General features: G+C 37.1%; 1 protein-coding gene across 2 annotated transcripts in view; it reads left to right on the top strand.

Annotated features, from left to right (window-relative positions):
- Positions 1–1,222: 1,222 nt before the first annotated feature.
- The window catches only part of LOC306858674 (inter-alpha-trypsin inhibitor heavy chain H5-like), a 16,598-nt gene continuing 8,134 nt past the window's right edge, over positions 1,223–9,686 (top strand). Inside the window, exons 1-11 of one of the 2 annotated variants that reach the window (XM_079399306.1) lie at positions 1,223–1,421; positions 1,509–1,550; positions 2,863–3,026; positions 3,386–3,496; positions 3,953–4,212; positions 4,483–4,652; positions 4,946–5,062; positions 5,303–5,474; positions 6,161–6,473; positions 7,420–8,048; positions 8,198–8,248. In XM_079399306.1, coding sequence (XP_079255432.1) covers positions 1,299–1,421; positions 1,509–1,550; positions 2,863–3,026; positions 3,386–3,496; positions 3,953–4,212; positions 4,483–4,652; positions 4,946–5,062; positions 5,303–5,474; positions 6,161–6,473; positions 7,420–8,048; positions 8,198–8,248 — 2,152 coding nt within the window. In that variant the 5' untranslated portion in view covers positions 1,223–1,298. The remainder of the gene's footprint in view (positions 1,422–1,508; positions 1,551–2,862; positions 3,027–3,385; positions 3,497–3,952; positions 4,213–4,482; positions 4,653–4,945; positions 5,063–5,302; positions 5,475–6,160; positions 6,474–7,419; positions 8,049–8,197; positions 8,249–9,686) is intronic. The other variant, XM_079399307.1, reaches the window with a different exon arrangement.

The following is a 9,686-nucleotide window of genomic DNA, read 5'->3' as shown; positions in this document are numbered from 1 at the left end:
TACAAGTTAAGCCAACAGCACCACCTAAAAGAAAGAAAAACACTTTTCAAGGCTACTTGAATTTGAACACTAACAATGATGCTTATATGACAGCCTAGTATGAAAGTATGAAATAACGTAGGCCATTCAAAGGTAGGTAGTTTGTTTACCCCCCCCCCAAATAACCACAATTTGCAAGTTCAACCCCCCCAATATTTATACCACGGTTAATGGAAACTTAGAATCAGGCTATTTATTAATTGTTTGAATCGCGCCTTCGGCAGTAACCTCACATACGAACCGAAGGGAGCGCTTATCAGCACAACATGACTGAAGCAGTTCTTTTAACTGTGCACGAGCGGCGCGCGAATCACTATACTCTGTGCGCGTTCACGAGCGCGCTTGAGAAGCGTGAGAAGATTTGCGCGAGCCATTCCTATCACCAAGCTGATGGTAAAATATGCGATCTAATTGAATTCTATTGAGAAACTGCCACTTTAAAATGCTATGGAGAAAGTCGAACATTATCTAAAAAAAGGCACAAACTAAAAAGACTGATGAAAAGAGGAGAAAACAATCTTGCACCAGCACTAACATAATATTAAAATATTTTTAAACTAGCCTACTCATGACCACCTTTACTATAATTTATCACGTTTTACTGTAGGCTTATTTATTGTAAATGTTGTCTAACTTGTAGAATTTATAATAGATAATCTGTTAAAGGAATATATTTTCCCTATAGATTTATATTACAACTGTGGCATGTTGTAGCTATTGTTTCTAAAGGCTGTTGTTTCTCACAACAAATGCAATATAGATTAATAAAAAAGTCATTATTGGCCTGGAAATGATTAATAGGCTAGCCTTATTATAACAAATGCTACAGTTAAGACTAAGTGTCTAAATAATATAAAATAAAAAATATCCTATTTAAACAAGTATTTGTTAACTAGCCTTTTACTTTATTGCAGTTACGCAATCAACCAACTTTGCATGTGAGGTGGATAGTTCAAACAAAAACTACGCCCTTGTTTATGTGCAATGTAAACAGGTGTAGACATGCCAGCTCTTCTAAACTAAATTACCCAGATTATTCATTTGCGCAAAGTGCTTCAGATGATAAAACATGCAGGGGCTAATTTAGATGAATGAGAAAGTGTCTAGACACCAAAAACACTGCAGCTCCCTCCCAAACACTTCACTCGTGTCTTCGGATGGGTGGGACGCAATATCTGCCCTGTTCACACTCCAGGACCACTGAAGTACACTCGACCCACCCCAGAGAGCAGTCAGTGCGGGATATATCATATCCTAAAATGCTACCCATAGTCCTCGTCTTGTATTTGTGTCCGGTTTTTCAGTGCCAAACTGAGGATATTGAATTGCCAGAGGATGTGGACTTTGAAGAATACACGATTTCTGACATGGATCCAAATTCTGTAGGATTTTTTCTTGCATTTCATATATGAAAATGTCAGCATGAGTAGTCATATCTAGGATCTCACCAGTCTTGTGTTTGTTTTAAGGCTCCTCTCAGAATCCCGCGGCAGGTGAAAACGCTTCTGAAGGTAAAGTTTCTCCATCGGGGATTTAGGATTTAAGTTTTAGTGACTAAACGAGCCAAGATTACTTTTTTGTTTTACATATTGGGGAAATATACATTATTGCCGTTTAGACGTCTGCATTTTATAGTCAATTCTCAACTATTTATTCTCGCGCATGCTGTTTGTTCTTTAAGCGGTTGATGGAGAGTGTTGTAACACGCTTTTTTTCAACTTGATTTTTGGCCTTGTGTGTCTTCAATTTTGATATTATATTCCCATATTTGTCTGCTAGAAATCAGAGTAGGTTAGAAATCTCCACCTTATCTATAAACTGTAAACTACTGTCAAGTGCAAAAGTGTTGTTACAACCTACAACCAGATTGAGTTGTAACTGGGTGGTGTGGGCAGGAACACCAATGGAAAACAAGACATTTATTCAAAGCAAATACAATTTAATCACTTTAACAATTGTGTGGGCATACCTACACTGTTCCATTATGCCCAGCATTATTTGTAGTAAGTAGACTATACATTGAAGTGTTACAATTCAATGCTGCTAAGCCATGATATTTCTTTTTTTTTTTTTTTTTTAACATGTAAAGTTTACATCTATCACATTAAGCAAAAGGATGATCCTAGAGGATCCTGTTCTCTGGGCATTTTGTTTATTAAATTTCATATTATTGGGAGAAGTTGTCTCATGATTGTTTAAATATAATAAATGTTTACAAATGAAACAATTATGATACGTGTTGGCCCAAACACTTTTGTTTCATGATTATTTTACTGTTTCAATTTTGCTGAAAAGTCAAGTCACATTTATAAAGCACTTTATACAACAGACTGTTTCAAAGCAGCTTTACATTAATAAACAGGGAAAAACAGAATTAATGATGCAAATTGCATAAAATATGAGACAAATCCAAATTCTGCTGTAAGCTTTAAAAAGACAATTGTGTCATTATTCAGCTCTAACCTTTAATTGAACAGCTCAGGCTTTTCAACACTGAACTGACTTTGAGGCTCAAAGTCAGTTCAGTGTTGAAAAGCCTGAGCTGTTCAATTAAAGGTTAGATTGTGAAAACTTACCCCATATAGTGTGACAACAAGCCCCATCGTTTTCTGGACCAGAGTTTACTACAGTTTAGCTATATCGACAACAATTGATATTTTGGAGGAAACTGACATTTTGTTAGGACTTGACCCAACAATTATTTGGTAATCAGCCCAGATCTTTAGGCAAACCACTTGGCTTCATCACACATGTTTTTATAACAACTATTCTAAACATTCATGTATATTTTAATTATGGTCATAACTTGCTTCTGTCTGCCAGGAAACTAAACCTCACATTCAGGAGCTGTCGGTCCAGACCACCATCATTTCCCGCTATGCCTTCACTGCGGTGTCATGTAGCATGCTCAACAGACACTCGGCTGCTACCCAGGGGGTCTTTCAGTTCCACATCCCCACTGCTGCATTCATCACCAACTTTACCATGTAAGTATACAAATCATAGGCAAATAACATAAATATTTGATTTCTAGAATTTAGAAATCATTTTTTATTTTGCGTAATAGAAATGTCTCAAAGTAAATTTAGTGGTTTGGACTTAAAAAAAAAATCTTCTGAGAATGACACAAGATAGGTCAATAACATGTTTTGCACTTTCAATTGGGCTGTTAAAGGATAAGTTGGTCAAAGACTCCAGTGCTGTGTTTATGTCTTGAGAGAGGTTATTGAAGGGCCTGAGAGAGTTTAGATTCTCATTAGCCACAATAAATATTTGTGGCAACATGTTGTTGTTTCCATGGCATTAATAAAAATTCTCATTTTATGCTGTTGGTGTGGTGGCAAAGGATTGTGGGTGGACGAGTATTTCCCAGCCAGGTGAAAGCCAAAGAGAAGAAGATGAAGAAGGAAGGTGGCGAAAACAATGGCAAGAAGAACAAGAACACACCAGAGCAGAGGTGAAGATAGCAAGTTATCCTCAAATATTTGTGCCATTAAATTGAATGTGGCATTACTCAGGTAGCTAGATATAAAACCTGCTCAGCAAGATTCTCTTCGAACTGTGGTTCTGCCATGACATCAGTTGTACTGAAAGTAACAAGTAACCACGGCAGAAGACCATATATTTATACTCACTGTAGCACCCCTAGTGCAAAGCCTGAGCATTCAACATGTGCTTTCATTGCGTTGTTAACAGTTGCAAAGTTTTGAGCATTTTACTGTTTAAATTCTTACATTTGTATTTGATTTGCTTGTAAGTGAACGAACGAGAAATATGGACGATAATGAGAAATCTGAGATATATTTTCTCCCAAAGATCAGCTTTATTGAAATGTGGTTTGGCAAACCTTGTGACTGATCATTTGGCAAGAGGTTCAGATTTCCAGAGTAGTGTTTTCCTCTCTCCTTGTCAGTGAAGGTGAGATGGAGGTGTTTCGAATGGAAGTCACCATTCCTGGACGCAACCGCGCTGTGTTCCTCCTGACCTACGAAGAGCTGCTGCAGAGACGATTGGGCCGTTACGAGCATGTGACTAGTGTTCGGCCAATGCAATTGGTCAGCAGACTCAGCGTGGGCGTTACTATAGTGGAGAACTCTCGTATCACTTACCTTGAAGTCTTACCCCTACGAAATGGCAAAACTCCATCTTCCAATGGCAATGGGAAAGCAGATGGTAACCAGCTGTATCCAGTTTGAGTGTATATTTAGATGTGCTGTCACTGGTATGGTTTCAAATATTTGACAATATTGCAACATTTAGCCTCAAAAACGGCAAGATAGATGGCACCGGTTCCAGTTACATTTCTTCCAATTTTGCCTGTTTTTAGAAGAGTAAAGACCTATTAATAAATCTACTACAACAACAACATGAAAATACCTTTTCAGACAGGTTAGTTAAAGTTGTCAAACGTAAATTGGTACATAATCATTTGCTTACATCCAGGTAAAGTAGGACCACCAGTTTCCACAGTAGTCAAGCAAAATGAAACCTTCTGCAAGATCAGCTTCACTCCCAACATTGTCCAGCAGGCCAAGATTGCGACCAACGGCATGCTGGGAGAATTTGTGGTCCGCTATGATGTAGAGAGAGAAATTGGCATCGGCGATATACAGGTACACATACACCCATACTCAATATATTTTATTGTAAATTATTAGTAACATACATGCCTTCTCATAGACATTGTGTTATGTATTGTCTTTATCTATGAAATTTAAATTAAAAAATTGTTTTTTTAATTTAATTTTATTATGCTTTTTATTCACTACCAACATTTTTGAATTCCATTCAGAAAGTAAAGTCAGTGAAGACTTCAGACTCCTCCAGCACACTGAGCTCATTGGTTTCTTGTGTACACACACTATACAAAGATTAAATGGCTGTAAAAGTATCTGCTTTCTTTCAGGTTCTAGATGGACATTTTGTACACTATTTTGCCCCCAAAGACCTGCCTGTCGTGTCGAAGAATGTTGTATTTGTGATTGATAGCAGCGCTTCCATGGTTGGAACCAAAATCAGACAGGTAAATACTCAACACAGATTGAAGCAATCAGTTCACTTAGATGAATGGCACTAAAATCAATATTCAGCATTTCTGTCTTCAGAGTTGCAGTGTGTTATTTTCTGAAGGAGGGAATGATATTGTGATCCGTTTTTTCCCAGCTGGTTCTTGTGATCTCATAGCTGGACACGCACATGCATACACCCATCTCATAGCAGAATGACAGAGTTCAATAGTTCTCTTTTAATACCTCTCATGCAGACCAAAGAAGCTCTGTTCACGATCCTACGCGAGCTGCGGCCCAATGATCACTTCAATTTTGTCACTTTTTCCAATCGCATCCGTGTGTGGCAGCCGGGCAAACTTGTGCCTGTCACACCCAACAATATACGTGATGCCAAGAAGTTCATCTACATGATCTCAACCACTAGAGGTAGAAAATCTTACACACTCCTAAACACACCCTGTTACACATTTAAACCATCTAATTTAATCCAATTTTAATAATTTAACGCAACAGTTAATAAAAAAACAAAAAAAACAATCAATGTTGTTTTTAACTGAAATCAATATGAAATCAAATAAATTACCAAAATAAGAAATGCTGGCAACTACCATTACTCAAATTACTAAAACTAAACTAGAAATAAAAATAAAGCTAAATAGAAATGTTTAATAAAAATGACAAAAGCACATATCAAAATTACTAAAACTAAAATGAAAACTGAAAATATAACAAAAAAGCTCATTCAAAACATTAAGTACTATATTTGTATTCAATACAAAATTATAGATGAAGAATTTGTACAAAGAAGCCATACATAAAGCTCCAAACAGTAAAACATTTTCATCATAAAAGAGATGTATTAAAGTCATGTGTGAATTGCATTCTTAAAAATATTCATGAATAAAATAATAGATAAGACAAAAAAGAAATAACATCAACTGTGCAAAAGTTAAATGGACTAGTTTTATAGTATGTTATTGTTTTTTTAGCTTGACAAACATAGTTACTATGAACTGTTGGTATACTGATTTGGAATGACATGAGGATAACTAAATAATGATAGAGTTTAAATTTTTGTTGAACTCATCCTCTTTCATTTAAAATCTTCTAAGGCACTGACATCAATGGTGGCATTCAGACAGGCTCGGCCTTACTCAGAGACTACCTCTCCAGCAAAGAAGAGTCCCATCACAACAGCGTGTCACTCATAATCTTCCTGACTGATGGGCGGCCCACTGTTGGTGTGATTCAGAGTCCGGTCATCATTGGCAACACCAAAGCAGCAGTGCAGGAGAAGTTCTGCCTGTTCACGATTGGGATGGGTGATGACGTGGACTACAGGCTCTTGGAGAGGATGTCCCTGGAGAACTGTGGAACCATGAGGAGAATCCCGGAGGATGCAGATGCCAGTGTCATGCTCAAAGGGTTAGTCTATGAACCAGTTAAAGTGTCACTTCAGGCAAAAATAAATATTTTGCCATCATATATTCATCCTCATGTTGTTCTAATCCCATAAGACTTCATTATTTTTGTGGAACACACAAAAAAGAAAGAGGTTTAGCAGAATGTCCCAAGTTTCAAAACGGACAAAAAATACTTCAAAAAGTAAAAATTCAAGTATTATTTTAAAGTGTTACCAGAGAATTTGAGTCAGATAACAGGGCCTAAAGTTAATGCTCGTCAAGTGCCAAATACGAGTAAAATTCTCCACTGGCGAGTATATGAAACTCACCAGTTAGCCAGTAGTTTCTTTTTTTAAACTAATTAATTCAAATGTAATCAATTAAGTTTGGCCAGTACATTTTATCAAGCCACTGGCCATTGGCAGGTGCTTAGTTTTAGATAGATAATCCAAAATTCAATAAAAAATGTAATTTAATTTAATTTAATTTAATGTCTAGGGCAAAAAAAAGCCTAGGGCAAACTTATATTAGCTAAGCACAATACAACACAGTGGTGCACAAAACAAACCAAAAACAAAAAAGTTGGCTATTTTGTAAGCACCCTAGAAACCATCTAGCAACACCATAGCAACCTCTCAGAACACCTTAACAACCATATAGAAATGCACTAGAACATCAACTGCACAGCAACACCCTGGCAACTATTAATAATATGAGGCAAGTATGTTAGCATGTGTGGTGTTTGGTGACAAAAAAAGGCAAGGTTAAAGGTCAAAAGTCGCCATTGGAAGACAAATCTTTACACAAGGCTTAACAAATGGGCCCCACTCTAAAAGTTCAACAAGTTTAAGGTAAAGAATACATAACTTATTAACCCACAATCTGAAGCAACAGTGTTACCATTGTGACCTTGTTATTCCTTTTCTCCTCTCTTTCCTGTCTATCTTTCACCTACTATTTCTCTATAGCTTCTATGATGAGATTGGCACTCCGCTGTTATCTGACATCCGGGTGGAATACTCTGAGGATGCTGTGGAATACATCACCCAGAACCTTTTCACAAACTACTTCAACGGCTCTGAGCTCGTTGTAGCCGGAAAACTGACCAATCGCAGCTCAGACTCGCTGCACGTTCAGGTTACTGCCAGCAACAGTGAGCGAAGCATCGTGCTGGAGAAAGACGTGTCAATACATGAGCGAGAGCAGGAGACCGAACGGCGGCTATCAGAAGCAGAGGCAGGTCCGAACGCAAACGGTTATGTGGAACGACTGTGGGGATACCTGAGTGTTCAAGATGGGCTAAAAGGACGACTGCGCAGCCAGACGAGCGCAGAGCGAGAAAATTACACGCAACACGCTACAAATCTTTCGTTAACGTATAATTTCCTCACGCCACTCACCCAAATGATAGTGGAGAAGCCACAAGTGCTGGCCGATGGAACTTTAGCACAGACACAGAAAGAGGCAGAGGCTACCGAGGCTCCGCCCCCTGCTGAGTCATCCAATCAGCTGTCAGAAGACAACAACAGTCAAACACCCCAGAGCCTGCACAAAAATCAACCGCCCAAGCCGATTTCTGCAGTCTCCAAGGCAACAAGTGTGTTTATTTAAATTGGACAGAAAGTAAAACATTTGTTTTAGATCAGATTTAGGATCATTATGATTGTCATTACACAATCGGTCTTGAAAATATTAAGGTGACTCAAACAATCCATGACGATTTCACTGTTTTCCATTTATCTCCAGGTGGCGTCAGCAAACCAGCCAAAAAGTCTGTCACCTTATCCAAAACATCCGGTATTTCTCCATTTTTCTACATCTGCTTTGCATCTCAGTGCGAATGTGAGTGAGAGTAGTTGAAAGTGGCAGTAGTGTCTGTTCACATCGACTGGGCGGCTTGTAATTTGTTCTGTTCAGGTAAAGGGACCTCATCAGAGCACAGTTAATTGCTACTGACAGTTGTGGATGGGCTGTAATTCACATGCCTGTCTTTGGGGGTTGATTGGAAAAAGGCAAGATTTTAACAAACCCCTTCAGTATTCAAAGCATCAGTGCATAACTCATTGCTTACTCTTAGTACTATGATATGAATTAAGCCTCAAATTGTGCATCCTTATTCATTTTATTTACAATTTCAAAATACTTTATTGGCATGATTGTTACACGCACAATACTGCCAAAGAATCAATACAAACAATACAAGCAGTGACCAAAAAAAGAAAAAGAAAAGATAGTGATATTGATAATTAAACGTTAAAGAAAAAAGTGAAAAAAAAGAAGTAAAATGTGCCACTAATGCTAACAAAACAAAATGTTAAACAAATAAACAGCTGCATAGCATCGCAAAATAATGCCAGAGGATCAACACAACAGTGACTAAAAACAAAAAAGAAAATATAGTGATATTGATAAATAAAAGTAAAAGAAAAAAGTGAAAAAATAAAAGAAAAAGTGCCACTAATGCTAACAAAACAAAATGCAAAACAAACAAACAGCTGCATAACAACACACACGCTATTGCCAAACAATAACGAAACAAACTGTGACTAAAAACAAAAAAGAAAATATAGTGATATTGACAAATAAAAGTAAAAGAAAAAAGTAAACAGTGCAAGTAATGCTAACAAGATGTAAAACGAGTCAAAATGAAACAAAACTAGAAAACAAAACAAACAGTAAGCAGCCACACTAGAAACACCATAGCAACCTCATGCAAAAAAAATGCATTAAAACACTGCATAGCAACACCCTGGCAACCATTAATATAATGGAGCAATAATGTTAGTGTGTTTGATATGCACAAAACATTGGAATACATTCTAAGTCAGTATTTGTGCATGAGGGGTTAAAGTATACACAGTTTACAGTATTCGCAAATAATCTTTTTGAACGGAGGAAATCTGTTAGATGCATGTATCAGATGAATAAAACTTGGCCTCCATTTGAGTTGAATCTTTGAAAAGCCATTTTTCAGTTGGCATGATTTGTGCTCTAATATAAAATGTTGCATAAGGAGAACCACACATCAGACTTGATAAATGTGAGAACTCACAGGGTTTGTTCAGGTTGCACATAACCGACGAGCTTGCATAATATGATTTACTTGCATGCAATAAAGTCAAGTAACCACAACTTTAAAGTACAAATATATATATATATATATATATATATATTAGAAAAAAGCACATTATATTCACACAATGTTCTACAAATGGTCCATATTCAAGTCAAAATG

Source organism: Barbus barbus, assembly GCF_936440315.1.
Source record: "Barbus barbus genome assembly, chromosome: 39".
NCBI lineage: Eukaryota > Metazoa > Chordata > Actinopteri > Cypriniformes > Cyprinidae > Barbus > Barbus barbus.
The sequence above is the reverse complement of the archived record's forward strand: the minus strand, read 5'-3'. Positions and strand labels throughout refer to the sequence as shown.